At 40.9% G+C, this 16,491-nt stretch overlaps 1 protein-coding gene across 1 annotated transcript in view; it reads left to right on the top strand.

Annotated features, from left to right (window-relative positions):
• Positions 1-16,491, top strand: part of PTN (pleiotrophin) — a 79,491-nt gene that overhangs the window by 44,215 nt on the left and 18,785 nt on the right. The window contains exons 2-4 of the mRNA XM_074582785.1: positions 11,885-11,997; positions 13,510-13,683; positions 14,727-14,888. Coding sequence (XP_074438886.1) covers positions 11,886-11,997; positions 13,510-13,683; positions 14,727-14,888 — 448 coding nt within the window. The 5' untranslated portion in view covers position 11,885. The remainder of the gene's footprint in view (positions 1-11,884; positions 11,998-13,509; positions 13,684-14,726; positions 14,889-16,491) is intronic.

A 16,491-nucleotide genomic window follows, 5' to 3' on the forward strand; every position in this document is an offset into this window, starting at 1 on the left:
TAGACTACAGTGGAGGCATCTGCCTGGCTTGTACAGTACAGCTGTTCATTATGAAAATCATGTCACAGCTTAAACGGCTCTCAAATCATGATGCATTCACAATAATGGTGTGACCATTGGGGCTGTGGTGACGTCAGTGTATATCTGCACACGGGTTTTTTCCTCACAGTAGTAGTAATAATAATCTTTGTCTGTGGACCTAATTACAAAAATAGTTACATTCATTGATTGCTCCTGTTTTTTCTGGCCGTGACATTGTTGCAACTGCTGCAGTCAAGAAAATGAGGCTTCATAAATCTATTCTGTTTCAATAAATGAATTTACAATAGTGAAGGAAATTTACTTGAGGCCAGATAGGGACAATGAAAGACTCTTCGCTGCCCTCGGTTTAGCAAGTGGATGGGAATATGCCACTTGTTCCTCTAACACTTTCAGAAGGTACCAAAATTCATCTCCTGTAGATGAAAACACATTAGCTAGCCAAATAGATGTCAGCTGTACTCCTTATGCCAGAAGACTCTGTATTACAGTGTTTATTTGCCCTTTTCTGGTTCTCTAGTGTCATGGTATCTGAGTAGTAGGGATCCAAACACTTGTCAGAGGCATTGCAAAACCATGAAAAAATACTTTGTGTCTCGATAATCTCAGGCAACCAGAGGAACATTAGATAGAGCAAAGACACTAGGCAGTTTGGTGTGGGAAAGGAGGCAGAGAGAATAACTGTAATAAGAGCTTTTTATCCCCCAGGTTGGCATGCTTTGTCCCTCTGCCATTATCAAGTAATTACATCTTTCGCACATTGGGGGAGCGGTGAAGTTGGAGTCAAAAGACAATAGAGAGAGAGAGAGGATTAACCTGAGTGGCTGGGAAAACTCATGCCCACACCATCTAGGAGAGACACACTGATGCAGATGGTGCACAGGAGAGTTGAGTCAGCAGCTTGGCCTTCCTCTCACTGAAAGGAAGATAACTGGGGAGAATGGAGGTGAGTCTCCCATGGTCTTCCTAGTCACTTGTTGGCTGGTCAAATCCAGGACTGTTTAATCTTATCTTTAGTCTTGGAGAAATTAAGTGTAAAGAACCACAGTGTGACTTCGTAGACAGTGACACAGCAGTTGTGATCATTGAGGGAAGAGCAGGGAGGGGAAAAAAACCACAGTAACAGAACTGCCTTAAAATGGCTTTTTCAGTTAGGATCTGGACATACAGCAGAACCAACTGAAATATCAGCCTTGGTTTGGGTTTTTTGTTTTTTTTTCTTCAGCGTCTCAGCTAGTGCTGTGGGAGGGGAAGGTTAATAGAAGAGGCAGTTGCAGAAGTCAGTATTAGTTATCGCTCGAGAGCCCTGACTCACTCAGGCCCACCATGAGCAAAAGAGAGGAAGAAAACTTGTGCATTGTGGTGAGAGTGAAATAAAAGCTGGGGGAGAGAAGAAGGAGAGAAAACTGATTTCAACAGCGATGTTCATTTCAACCATGTAGTTTCTAAGAGAAATTTTGAAGGCCAGGGCTAAGAAAATGATCTCTGTACGCTGGCTGGGGACCAACAGAGAAAATAGCAACCACCCCTTTATGTTTAATAAATGTAATGCCTCTCTGGAAAGGACAGCGTGTTTTTCACCCTTTTATTGACAGTTAATTTCTTAACATCAGCTTATGATGTTAAGATGCTGAATGTTTGGGGGTTTTTTTGCAATTATGACATTTAAAAAATATTAGGTGTATTCCCTAGGCTTTTTGAAAGTAAAATCACTTTTCTAAAATCTTGTGTTGGAAATTTGGAAAGAGAGAAGCACAAAATTTTTAATCCCCTTTGGAGGGTTTTAGACATCTCTATTAGATTTTTAGTTCCCTGGCCTTCTAACAATCTGTACTGTGTGTTATATTTGTTTAGCTTTGTGTTTCCAGTTACTACACTTCTCTTCTCAGGAAGAGACTATTTGTTACCGTTACATTTTTTTGTTCACAACACTACTGCGTGAATGCTAAACTTTCACAAAAAAATTGATTCCTTCTTCTGTGGTCAGATAAAGGCTTACAGTGTCCTGGGTTGGCAAAATTTTGCTTAAAACTTGCAATGAAGAAATTGCACAGCTTTTGGCACTCCCTGAGAGATAGAGCTGACTAAGGAGAAGTCCAAATGGAGGTTCAGATTTCTAGGTCTGACGTTATGTTGCAGAAGTATCTGGAGATTCTGCCCATGAGAAACAGTAGGATCCTTTGTAGAGCTTACGTAAAATTGTATTTTTAATGGAAGGGAATACAGTTTAATATTAGTGAAAAAGAATAAAAAGAAAATTAATTCATAAAAAATGCCATCTTGTCAAAATTTATGTTCTCCCATGAAACATTTTAATTTTGGCAAAACATTTTGAAAAAATGGAAGAAGTGTTCTGTCTGTATTTGTTTGGACCAGCTCTTTCCCTGAGTCTTGAATCAGTCTAAATTCTGCTCAGCACTAAAAGGCAGCATTCACGTACCCAGGGGTGTATCTGTTATCAACTTGAACTATTTAATTTATGTCTGGGGAGCTAGAGGTATAAAATATCCACAGCGTGTGTGTTTGCCTTAGCCTGATGTGAGAGACAAACATATAATCAACTATGCAAATATCAAAGGCTAGGGAAACTGTTATCCACAATTTAACTGATTACTTTAGCTTCTTTACTTGAACAAAGCTAGGTGGGGAATGTTAATTGATCATTGGTTTTGACTTTTGTTGTTTACATTTTAATAATTCTCTTCAGTCATGCAGCTCTTGGTTCTCTGCTTGGTTTTATGGCATTAGCATAATTTGTTGGTCTCAATGCTTATTTTTTCTGGCCCTTAATGATGTCCACTTATAAAAGAGAACATGAAGTTGATTACATATTGAAAAATGTAGTCCCGAAACTGCACACGGCAAGTTTTGATGTGAAGTATTTGACTTGAGCTTATCAGAAGGGTCATGCTGTGATTTTTTTCCTTTTTAGCTACTCTTTGATTCTGGCTTGTTATTATGGGTACCCTGTGCTGTAGCTGAGCATAAATGCTGGTTTAAAAAAAAAATAAAATTCACAAATATAACTTCAGCCTTCTAGAGCTTTCTCACTTCTCTCTTGCTGATCTGCAGCAACAAACAGATAGTTATACTCAATTATTATTTATTTTTTTTTAAATTTGCCACTGTGCTGCTGAATAAATTGCCACTTACCCAGTTCCTTCCAGTACTGGCTCACATGGGGAGCAGTTGCCTCTTCCCTACCAGCTGCTGTTTGCCAGCTTCCCCTGGCATCACTGGAGCTGCCTCCGTGTGGCGTGGCTCTTCTCTTCCCCCACCGTCCCCATGGAAGCAAAGGAGGGAGTAGAAAAAAGAAAAACTGAGACGCACCTGTTAGTTGAAACCCCCTGATTCTCTATCCCTTTTGCCAGACAGAGCAACCTGCCAGCTGCACTGTGTTGTGTGTGTTGGAACAGGGACATGGAGACTGATGCAGAGATGCCAGACCTGCCACACAGCCGTCCTCCTGTGGATGAAATGCAGGGAGCTTTTTTCAGTAGGGTTTGGGGTTTGCTACACCGCTTTGAACTAAGTTGTTAGCACACAGGCTCAGACCGCTGGCGTCCACTGTTTGGTGCTGCTGATGCAGCTCCCAAAATTTCATGAATATATCACTATTTCCCTTTACAGGAATGTCAAAGGAGGAAGGGAAACGAGCACACAGCTTTTGCTTTGGGTAGGTTTGCAGTAGTTGCAGGGCACTGAATTAATCTGGGAGGTTTGTTTTGGTACACTGATTAAGCCACCCACCCCCTCCTACCCCCTTATCCCTCCAAGGGTAAAATACTTCATTGCTTAATTTGACCAAAGAAGAAAACTTGGTGTTTCATTCTAATAGATTTTCTTTAAGAAAATCCTCTGAAACATAACCATTGTTAGAAATGAGATTAAGGGATGTTTTTTCAGCCAGACATAGTATAATTTGGTTGAGCAATCAGTTGTTATAATTAAAGGTTCTTTCTTTCCTTAAACCTTGGCTCACTTTTAGGCTTAGACCACTAAGGCTATAGTACTAGTTCTGATTGAAATGAACAAGGCATTTCTTTGATCCATAAAGGTGCAACTAAATGATGAAGATCAGCGGGTTGGCTCAAGGCTTTGTGCTGTGAGAAGAGTTTGGGGATCTTTACCAGTAAGGAAGCATGTATGTGGTGTCTATGTCTACTTTCAGTACTCAGGAAGGAAAAAGTAAGGTGAATAAAGATTTAGCATTAGATAAAGAAACAAGAGGAAACAGCCTCAAGTTGCGCCAAGGGAGGTTTAGACTGGATATTAGGAAAAATTTTTACACTGAAAGGGTTATTAAGCATTGGAACAGGCTGCCCAGGGAAGTGGTTGAGGCACCATCCCTGGAGGTATTTAAAAGCTGGGTAGACATAGTGCTTAGAACTATGGTTTAGCAATGGTTTTGGTCAGAGTTAGGTTGATGGTTGGACTAGATGATCTGAAAGGTCCCTTCCAGTGCAGGTGATTTTATGAGTCTGTGAACATTACAGTGGCAGGGTAGCCATGACAAAGAAATAAATTACTGCTGGTGAAAACTGTAGTAGTGGGAGTGGAAAGCTGTTAATGAAAAGTTGGTACCTCTAATGGTATAGCTGTAATGGAAATTAATGAGCCACTGTGTAAACAAATAGGAACTACTGGTATGCATAAGATAGGATTCATATGACTCAAAACTACTTTGGAGGAGTATTCAAAAATATCTACTGTTTTTGTGTCAACCCAAAGTTGGATGTGAATTTAGAAGACCTTGTAGTGTTATACATGAAGAAAATATAAGGAGGTCTCTCATTATAGCAGGGTTTATCTTTCCAAATTTAGATTAGAAAGTAAATGGTGCTAATAATAATAGGGGCTAATTATTTGTGGATGTGATTTCTTCACTACTTACCATAGAACTATAAAAAGTTGATGCTATTTTATAATTTAATTCAGTATGACCTTACAGCTCATCCTTAAAGCTCATCCTTAAAAATAACTACTTGTATCGAGTGTTAACAAGCTGATTCAGTTTATATCACACGGGATCATGAACATAAATCTAATTAAGGTTTTCATTTTTAGAAGTTTATTTTTGAGAAATAAATTAAACTAGTGATGTGTGTTGGACCAATGCAAGATTTATAAAAAAGGATTGTTTCAAATCTCTTTATATCAAAGTAAAAAAAAATAAAAATAAAAATTGAAATTTGTTTCCTCACGAAAAAAGGGAGGGGAAAAAAGCTTGTAGAGAGGAATTCGAAACCTTCCTGGGGAGCAGCCCACTAAAGCGCTGTCAGGAGCTTGCAGAAATTTAAGAAAATTTTACTGATCATTCAAGGCAGTCCAGAAGTGTCAGATTACCAAGACTCACAAGCTGACTTACATCTTGCAAGGGAAATTAAAAGCAAATCTAGATTTTCTAAAATTTTTTTCCTAGTCCAGCAAAAAAGACAACAAAGAAAATGTGTATGTGGGCAAGGGGAGGGGGAACATTTTACAGTTGGAAGACTACAATTCACAAAGCTCCGGCTCCGAAACCATGCATTTGCCTTGGTTTTCAGTATGGGAGATCAGGTAGGGTATAGGAGCATGCGCCAAACGATGTATGAGAAAGAGACCTGGAAAAGCAGAAGTTTCTGCAGCTGTTACAGAGGTCAAACTCCTGAGAGTCAAATAGTCTTAGCTTCTCTTTTACAGAGAAAACTGTGTGTTCCCACCTTGGAGTACTGCGAAAATGGCACTTGGCATTTCAGATTCATTAAAACTGTTAAAACATGCATCAAATACTTTCTGCTGTTGTACAACTGGAGCGTAGCAAATATAATATTTATATTTAAGGAGCAGGAAAGAAACAGATCTAGGTAACTGCAGACATGTTCATCTGCCCTCGGTGGACTTCAAAATAGAACACATTTTGAATAAGAGAATAATTTAAGAAGTGGAGGTAAATGCTAAGTTTCATTAAACACAGCATGTGTTTACTGAAAGGAGACTGATCTCCCAAACTGGCTCACTTAAAAACTGATTTTGTAGACCTGACTAATCTGGGACTAATCAAACTGTAATTTATTAAAGTATTTGTTGTGGGACTTGATGAGAAATTATTCATTCAAGCAGGAAAAATAGAGGGATTAATGCAAAAGGTAGTTCTAATGTGGGTAAGGAGCTTAAAGGGGACTCAAAATGAGCAGTGTTGTGAAGAGAAATAATGGTCTGTAGGAATTTAAGTATGCTTTTGGGATGAATTTTATTTATTCATGATCATAGGATGAAAATGATAGTGTACTAAAAGACGATGCTGGAAATCATAGTTACACTCAAAATATTGTTTATGGGCAAAAAGGAACTAATACCTTATATATATATTTATATAAAGTAAAAAATGTATTGTTAGCGTAATTGAAATGTTAACAGTCTAATCCAAGAATCATTATTAGTGTAGATGTAATTGTTACGGAGAAGGGATATGTCTATACAGATGTTATAGTAATAATAATAACACCACCACCACCACAATTAAAATTGTTATGCATACACTTAGGTTCAGCTGCTTTTCCTAATGTTATGCTGACCCTTCCCCAGCCCCTCTCAGCCCCAAGGTTGATAGTTTTGGTATAGTGTTGGTGGTAGGGATGGTTATGGTGACTTGTCAGCATCATGAGTCTTTTGCCAGGAGGAAACCGGGTGGTTTCTTCTTCCTCACTTTGGGGGTTGGTTCTGTATGTTTGCTAACATACAAAAGCACCTTTACCTTTTCCTTTTTTCATTGGTCTGCAGCTCCATGTTATGTCCAAACTTAGATTATATGGCACCTTTTAGGTATGTTGGAAACTATTTCTGTGTTCTCTTTCTTACTCCTATATCCAGTTTAGTCCAGCTCCAGGTCTGCATTCCTTTATTTGACCGTGGGTAAGTTGTTTATAGCTGGGGCATCTCCATTGTCAAGTTTATTCCCCATCTCATATCTCCCATACCTGTACTCCTCTACATTCCATCCTCTCTCCACTTGTCAAGGCCTTTGCTAAGACAGCAGTCCTGTATTTCTCTAGAGTACATTATTATAATAGAGTCATAAAACCTTGGTGGCTCCATACAATGGCATAGAAAAGTAAATTAAATTTGCCATAGCTAGCTGGTCAATTAGAAAAATTGCTGTTGCAGCCAAACCAAATATGACAAAGCTACAGACGGGCCAAGGAAAGCTCAGACAGAGCAAGCCTTGACAAGCCTCAGTCCTGAGGCCTTGCAAACTCACTACAAAGCCCGTGGCCTGTCATTAGCAATGGCAATACATACAGTATTGCAGTACGTGCAGGGTTGCAGAATAACAGCATTATCAACACAACTGGTGTTTGGCGTATTGTACTGGATATGGACAGGTTAAATCATGTGAGAAAACCTGATAGTTGAGAGTGGGAGATGAGACTCATATGGACTAATAATAAAATACTTGCTTCTGTAATCTGGGGCCCTGCCAGTTGGTTTGGGAAGAACAGATGAAGGGAAGGGCTTGTGGGTAATAGTTATTAACAGCAAAAAAGCCACCTGCAAAAGACATATGTGATCCTAGGATGTGCTGCATATGCTAGCTTCAGTAATGCTAAGAAAAATAAACACTTGCTCACCGACGGAGCTTTGTCTGAAGTTGGTTTGTTGGAGGCTTGTGTTCAGGGAAGACTTGTTCAGATGTGAGAAATGGAGAACCTGTGTCTGAATTAATTGCCTGAGTGCAGACAGAGTTGCTCCAGCAAGCTTGACTTGCACTAACAGAGATCCAAAGGTCTACGGAGCACAGCATGAGAACACCTGGGCCACCCTGGGCTGCCAACTTGGGTATGCAGGAAGCAAGCCACAGTTGCAGGGTCTGGGGTTGGACAGAGTAAAAATTTTCTCCTGGGCTGTTATGCAGTTCATGCAGTGCCTGGCACTGCATGAGAGCATGTGTAGCGCTTCTGGACCCAAATGGAAGTGTCTCCATGTGCAACGCTATGTGGCGATGCTGGTTTGGGTCTCTGGTAGAGCTGGGCCTTGTGTGCTGCAGTCCATAGGATAGGTATTTCCTGAAAGAGTTGGTATACTTAGTCATGTGGACTGTACTCATCACAGGAAACGAATGATTTAATGAATCAGGTTCAGGAGAGGTGAGTGCGATTGTAAAATCAGGTCGGGGGCACTGAGGGATTTGGAGTGGGAGTCTCAAGCTCCAATCAGAAGGTCCTTTAAACTGTAGCCATACTGTGACTTCTTCCTGACTCTCTTTCTGGTGCTGAACGTGCAATTGAACCAGTTGAAATGGTTGATGAACTCATTAATTTTCTGTTTGCCTCCCATTTTTTAATTTTCCCTTCATTTTTTTATTCCCAAACAGAGATTGACTGTGAAATCAACTGTAAGACTGAAGCAATTCCTGTGCTTCATTTTTGTTGGGAGAAGTCACTTGCTACAGTGCATCTCGGCTGGGCTTTGGTTCTCACCTCGTTACACACTTCATATTTTCCTAACACTCTCTATTTTAGCGTTTAACCATCACTTAACTCCTTATTTCTTCTCTCATTCCTGTTTTAGTGCTCTTTTCGTGATTACTCACTCTCTTTTTCTGATCTTGTTTCAGCTTATCATTTGAACTGTTCTAAACTCTCTCTCTATCTTTTCTCTCTTCTGAAGTTTCCTAGAGCTCCCCCCACCCCAAATGTCTCTTTCCCTTCCTTCACTTTTATTTTAATCTCTTCCTGTTGGCTGTAAATACCACTGACATTTGTTTAAGTGCTGCTGCCTTGCTCTGCTTAGGGGCTGTCATACAGGATTTTAGAAATACTTTCCCTTCATAACACACAATTCACTTGTTACCATTGGTGTAGATAGAAGGCTTATTACAAAAATCAAGATGTTGAGGAAGAGTCCGTTTTGCACATTGTGAAACACTTGATTTTTCATTGCTATTAGCAGTTTTGGCAGTTCTTTAAATCAAAGGTTGAACTGGAAATATTAGCACAGAATCTAATGAAAAGGAAAAATTGTCACCTTTGCATTTCAAAAAAAAAAAACAAACAAAAAAGACAAAGTTATTTTCAGTAGAATATATTGTTTTCATAAACAAGTCCAGTCTGACAAGTTTTTCTCTTCGGTCATCTTTTTAATGGCCAGCTGAAATATTTGCAAGGAAATCTGAAGACTGAACTCAAAAGATTACCGATAGGTGGGATTTTCTGGCCTTCTGAAAAAAATATATAATATTTAATGGGTACTATATGTAATTTTGTGGGAGCACCTGCCCTTGCTGATCTATCATTTGCAAAAAAAATTATGCAATTTTCTGTAGTTATACTGGTTACATCTAGTTTGAGGTGTTGGTGTGGTGTGAGGCAAGGCCTCCATCTGTACAACATGGCTTTTCACTTGTTGGTAATTAACAGGAACGCACTTCAGGAAGCAGTCTGGCTCTCCCTGCCAGAGGGAGATATATATATAACTCTGCAGGTTTAGTGTTTGCCTTAGACAACTTGGCAAGTGTTTTGGCTGTAGGGAGACTTGGAGTCTTAGGAAAACATGCTATATTAAGGCTCCGTGGGGTTTTGTTTATAGGGCTTCTGGAACATTTCAGACTCCAAAACCCAACTGTTCTCCTGGCCCGTTTTGCTGAAAATAATGTTGATCAGATTTGATTTTGAGTCTCTCTCAACTTAATATAAGGCAGCTTCCCTACAGACAGTTATCCATGGCTCTCGGTGACTGCCAGCTGCCCCTGGGGTATGTGTGACCATGTCCAAGGTCCCTGGGGTGGGCATGAGGGATGTAGAAGGGACCCCCAAGCCCACTGCAGGCAACATCCTGTGCAGCAAACCCACTGGTGCTGCCTTACTTCAGCTTCTGACACCCCCAGACAGCACGCTGGGACAGTGTCTTCAACTTTTGGAAGTATTTGTCTCTTCCATATCTTTCTAGCCAAGATATTAATACTCCTTCAACAAGGGAGTCTGGTGAGTTCTTTAGAATAGAGGAAGTGAGAAGATAAATCGTTGTGAAAATGGGATGTGAGGTGCAGTGCTGCTGGTGGTGAAGTTTCTCCAATGGAAAAGTGCTAAGGGGGAAGGTTTGGTGTCTTAAAAGTGGTGCAGCTGTGTTTGATTATGGAGAACCAGTTTGAAGTAAGCTAAATAAAAAGGAAGATTGCATTTTTTTTTTTTTATTGCTTATTTTATTTATTTATTTATTTGATTTTCTGTAAAACATGTGAGGCTCTAAGTGGAAACATGTAGCAGAAGAAAGGGAAAACCAAACCCAAGCTCATGCAGGACTCATGTGCGCTCTTGCTCCGGGCTGTTTGAGTTCACTGGAAGCGCTGGTGGTCCTTTTTCTTCATGGTGGGAACCCGTACTTTCTTTTGGAGTAAATCAAACTGGTGCTAATGACAGCTCTTTCAGACATTTGAATGCCAAGTCTCTTGCAATAGTCACATGAACTTTATTTAAAGAGAACTGTTACATTTTCTCATCTGGCTTCTAGCATGATATTGAAGCTGGATACTTTAAAGTCTCTCTGTTTGGGATTCCTGTCCTGTTCTCCATGTCAATTACAATTATCTGGCTTTTGAACAAGAGGTAGCCAGCAGGGAATACTGAGGAGTGCCAAATTAAATTTCAAAAACATTTTGTTCTTTGTTCATGGTGAGAATTATTTCTTCCCTAGGGTTGCTGTGCTCATGAGCTCAGGTTGCCTCTAAACTCTCTGTAACATCAGTTTACTTGAGATTTTAAGATCATGTTAGTGGCTAGCGCTGTTGACGCTTCCTTGGAGGACTGGCGTAGCATGAATGTTGTGGTCCCTAGTTTAAAAAAAAAAAAAAAAAAAGAAGACTGGGCTTTCAAGCAGTCTCCTGTCCACCATCTTGGTACCCAGCTATCTACTAAGGACGTGTCTTTGGGTTTTGGGGAAGTTGCTCATTTTTAACATATGTATTTGTTATGGCCCTGCTTTCGGTTAAACAATGCCAAAATGAGACAATGCAAATTATAGCAAAGTGAAAGGGAAAGATATGTGTAAACCATTGAAATCAGCTAGCTCTGAATGACTTGCGGCGGTTGGCTAATAACTGGTGCTTCACCACCAACTAAGGGTTTTAATTCCTTGTTATATTTGAATATTTGCTTCCCAAATCCAGATTTTGGGTTCATTAGCATGCTATGGGTAGCTGTTAGCTGTGTGTGACAGTCCTGTCTCTGCACCCATTTTGCATTTCATGCAATTAGCTTAACTGATATTAGGAAGAGACAGTAACTGAAGGGGAGGGAAAAGGTAGGTAGCAACATGCCAATGACAATTAAGATAATATATCACATATTTTCTATATAAGCTTTCATGAAAGAAGGTCTTTTCAGATGTCAATTAAGCCTGATAAGGACTTGAACCCTTGTAAGGTGGACAGTGTAGCATTCCATACTTCATATGAAGGGTAAGATGAAGCACAAAGTATATGTTTTGCTTAGTTTTACACAATAAATCACAGCCAGAGGTCAGGAAAGAAGAGAGGAGTTCCAGGCCCATCAGGAGCCTTGATTCTCTGACAGGTTTCTAGAAGGTGAGCAGTAATTACTAAACTTCCTGTGGCAAAACTCATCCATAACATCAGCGATATAGATCAGGGATTTGGTACACAGGCTGAAAAATAATTGTTAAAAAACTTTGTATTCTCTCTGGAAAGAAGATAATTACCCATTCTGCCAATGGCTAATTATGTTTGACCTGCTTGTGTCTTGTGGCCCTGAAGAAGAGCTTGCTGAAAATGCTGTAGCAACACTTTAGAGGGGGTCCCACTTTTTACAGTCTAACCAACCTTTTTTTCCTCTCTCTTGTTAATCCCCAGAATGCAACAGCAACAACAACAACAACGTCGAATGTTCACAGCTGCCCTCCTGGCACTTGTTTTCCTTCTGGCAGCTGTGGGTACCACCGAGGCTGGCAAGAAAGAGAAACCAGGTAAGGTCCAGCATCATTCAGAGTTAATCCCCAAGACAGATTGTATGTATGGGAGAATGTCAAATGCTTCTGGTTTTGTTATGAAATTCAGGCCATTCGTTAACCTTTTGACATATAGACCAGGGATTTGTGGCAGTGACATGTTTTTCTGTGTTAAATAGGAAAACAAAAAGTAGTTTCCATGAAAGCTGGCAGCTTGACAGCCCCGGAGACTGGAGTCCTCTTTTTATCACAGAGTGGGTATTGCAAGGCAGTTTAAAATTTGCTCTGGGAATAGGTTTATGCTTGACTTAGGCAGAACGAAACAGGAGTGATGAAAAAGCAGTTATCATGTCGCTCGTTCAGTGTTGTATGTGACAATGCTACGCCAATGCTGTGTGATGTGGAAATCCTCCGACAAAGAATTGAACTAACTCGCTGCTGCAGATAGACAGCAAGACATCCAGCGGTAATTGCTTTCTGTCAGTGATGAACTCGGACCTCATTATAGGAGAGACAGGCCTGGGGAGGAAAATTCATATCTATCAAACCCAGTTTTGACATCTTTTTAAGGAACACATCTTTTGGTGTTTTTCTTAAGGTCTTAGTGTTAACAGGCTACTTACACACCAGTTAATGTGACCTGTGAGTCTGTCAGGATTGGTGTTCCCATTAAAAAAAGTTGTTTCTAACCATTGTGGCTGTATAGAAATATGAGAAAATGTGAACGTAAATATACAAGAGTTAGAAGGAAGATATGTTATGTAAGGTTATTTAAAGTTGTGATGTTTTGGGGGCCTAACTAATTGGGTTTTTGAACCCTTGGGTTTGATAACATTGTTGTCTTTTCTCGTCAGACTTGGGTTTAAGGATTTAAATGAAATCATGATCCTTACTTTTGTCCCTGAGCAATGAACTCACCTCTATTAATAGAATTTCAAGTACACTTCTCCATGTAGTTTTTGATTTGCCTTTGGAGTTTTGGTCATATTCTAACATAAAATGTGACATGATATGCGAAACGAAAAGTTTGCATCCCACAGCTGTTTCCTGGAGGTGCTCGAATCCTCTGATACACAATGTCAACACACACATTTCTAATCCAAATACCATGTAGTGCTTCCGTTGGAGCTGAAAATACTTGCATGCCATCAACTACTGGAGACAGAGGAGTTTCCTTTCTGAGTGAGCCCTCTTGCATGTTTTGGTCAATGATCCCTGATGGTTTCTAGATGATTCCCCATTATGAAGATGAGGATCCACTTGAGAATATCTAAGTGGACTAGTAGACATGGTATTGGGTCTGAATTTGAATGATCCACGCTGATTTGGAATCAAAGAGGCTGACCTGTCTCTGCAGCACTGTGAAGAACATGCCAGATGTTTTGCTTTTGAAGCAGTTGTTTTACAGATGTCTTCCGTATTCACCCTTTCAGGTGCTGTGACTGTTTAGTAAAGTTTAGGGAACTTCTTCATAGGCTCTGGGTACTGACCACTTCTCTTGCTTGGGTTTGGTTCCGTGTCTTCATCCAGAGAAAAAAGCGAAGAAGTCTGACTGTGGGGAATGGCAGTGGAGTGTCTGTGTACCCACCAATGGTGACTGTGGCCTGGGGACGCGCGAGGGCACTCGCACTGGAGCCGAGTGCAAACAAACCACCAAGACTCAGAAGTGTAAGATTCCCTGCAACTGGAAGAAGCAATTTGGAGGTAGGTATCACTCTCTTAAGGCATTTGCTTTGATTTTTACTTAAGCATGGAGCAGGAAGCCTGTATTTTCTGCTTAGGTCTGCAAATGTCTTGGTGAAGGGGCTACTCCTGTATTTGAAGTTCATAGGAGGTAGAACATACAAGGTATCAGAAGGCAGCTTCTTCAGAGCAAAGCAGCTCCTCTGCAGAGAGACCATATAACTTACTTACCGTAAACTCAGTCTTCCAGCAGCATGGTGAAATCTGCTGTGTACAACTCTATTTGAAGCAGCGATGTGTCGTGTGTTCACTCGCAGCTATGAATCTCTGCAATGGTTACCACAGGCTTCACGTGACCTTGTGATGTGTGATTTGCAGCATGGAGCATGGGTGGCTACCAGCATGTTTATTGAAAGGAGTGAATGAAGACCGATGTATTTCATCTTTATTATTCAGTTCAGGAGGTTCATATGTAACAATTCAGAAGGATAGTCACATTTGCCGTGAACAAGATGTCTGTCCAGGACTCAGATCTGATTACTTCTGCAAACTTGGCTTTTTTTCTAGTAAACAGCTTGTATGGCTTTGACATCACTGTGACCTTACCAAGGCAATCAGTGCAGTAGTTTCAGACTTGACAAGTTCATAGTTGCACATACATTCTTGAAACTATTAAAGCCTTGTTTGGTAACCTTTCGCATCATACAAACGGAGGAACAGCCATATAGGAAGTGAGTGACATTTCCCACTGCTGGTGTTTCTTTCTTTTTTTTTCAATTTATTTATTGTTTATCTTCATAGTTGAATATATTTTCCTTTATATGAGAATAACGTAATATCCATGCAAAACCAAGAGGATTAAATTTTAAAATATTTGGGGGGGGGAAGACTGCAATTATCACTGCAAATTGTCTTAAAATTTTGTTGGGATTCCTTTCTTCAGTTTCATGATCCTTTTGTCTACAAGCACTGACAGTCCGCGGTATTCTATTGGACTCATAACATTTTGGTTTTCACACTCAATCATTCTGTTTTAAAAATTGCCATTTGTTCATTCGTTGCAGCGGAGTGCAAATACCAGTTCCAGGCCTGGGGAGAATGCGACTTGAATACTGCCTTGAAGACTCGAACCGGGAACCTAAAGAGAGCCCTTCATAATGCTGACTGCCAGAAGACTGTCACAATCTCAAAGCCCTGTGGGAAGCTTACCAAACCCAAACCTCAAGGTAAATTCCATTTGCTGGGAGCTGCACACTAGTTCATTTGAATCACTGCATTTGTGATGCCCCAAATGCTTCAGGGGGAACTCAGTAGTACAGGAGATTGTACTTCCATAGCCTTTTCTCAGTTCTGCACCGCTCCTATCTCTCAGCGGTCAGGCAGACAATATTCCGGAGTTGTATAGTCAAGGCAGTCTCACACACAAGAGGTAAGCTGAAGATTAGAACTCCAATTTTAACCTTAGACCACCTGTACTGCTACCAGTTTCCTGATGTGACTAGACTAGGCAGAGTACAGACGCTTTTCATAACTCAACTGTTCATGGGAACAGACCAATAATAGCATGCAAAAGTGTCTCTTGATAAAGACACCTTTTATATAGGCATTGTTTGGTATCGAATAACGACTAGTTGAAAAAAGGACTGCTTTCCTTCTGGGTAGATGTGATGGGTTGACCCTGGCTGGATGCCAGGTGCCCACCAAAGCTGCTCCATCACTCCCCCTCCTCAGCCGGCCAGAGGGAGAGAAAATATAACAAAAGGTTCATGAGATAAGGACAGGGAGATCACTCAGTGGTTACCGTCATGGGCAAAACAGACTCGACTTGGGGAAAATTAATTTAATTTATTACCAGTCCAATCAGAGTAGGGTGATGCGAAATAAAAATTAAATCTTAAAACACTTTCTCCTCATCCCTTCCTTCTTCCCAGTCTTCACTTTACTCCCAGATTCTCTACTTCCTACCACCACAGCGGCACAGGGGGACGGGGAATGGCGGTTGTGGTCAGTTCATCACACGTTGTCTCTGCCACTCCTTCCTCCTCAGGGGGAGGACTCCTCACACTCTTCCCTGGCTCCAGTGTGGAGTCCTTCCCACGGGAGACAGTCCTCCATGGACTTCTCCAACATGAGTCCTTCCACAGGGTGCAGTCTTTCAGGAACAGACTGCTCCATGGTGGGTTCACCACAGGATCACAAGTCCTGCCAGCAAACCAGTTCCCGTGTGGGCTCCTCTTTCTCCACGGGGCTGAAGTGCCTGAAGCACCTCCTCCCCCTCCTTCTTCACTGTGCTTGGTATCTGCAAAGTTGTTACTGTCACATACTCTCCCCCCTCTCTTCTGGCACTGTCATACAGGGGTTTTTTTCCCCCTTCTTAAATATGTTATCACAGAGGCACTACCACTATCGCTGATGGGCTCAGCCTTGGCCACCGGCGGATCTGTCTTGGAGCTGGCTGGTATTGGCTCTGTTGGACGTGGGGGAAGCTTCTAGCAGCTTCTCACAGGAGCCACCCCTGTAGCCTCCCTGCTACCAAAACCTTGCCATGCAAACCCGATACAACAGATAGTATTGAAGGGATGTTCTTCTCACTGCATGCAGAAATACGTGGGTGCTCTGCACTGTTGAGGTTGTGTATTCTTTATTCAAAGATAGCAGGAGGGAAAGTACAGAATGTATATGTCTTATTTAAATGCAAGTGATAGCATAATTCCTGCTTTTGTGTTTCCAGGTGTCCCTTAGACAAACTTATTTTCTTTCCAATCATTAAAGCCTTTTAATGTACTCTTTTGTTGGAGTAGCAGGTGTTATGTGTGTAGGATGATTTAT

Source organism: Larus michahellis, chromosome 1, assembly GCF_964199755.1.
Source record: "Larus michahellis chromosome 1, bLarMic1.1, whole genome shotgun sequence".
NCBI classification, from domain to species: domain Eukaryota; kingdom Metazoa; phylum Chordata; class Aves; order Charadriiformes; family Laridae; genus Larus; species Larus michahellis.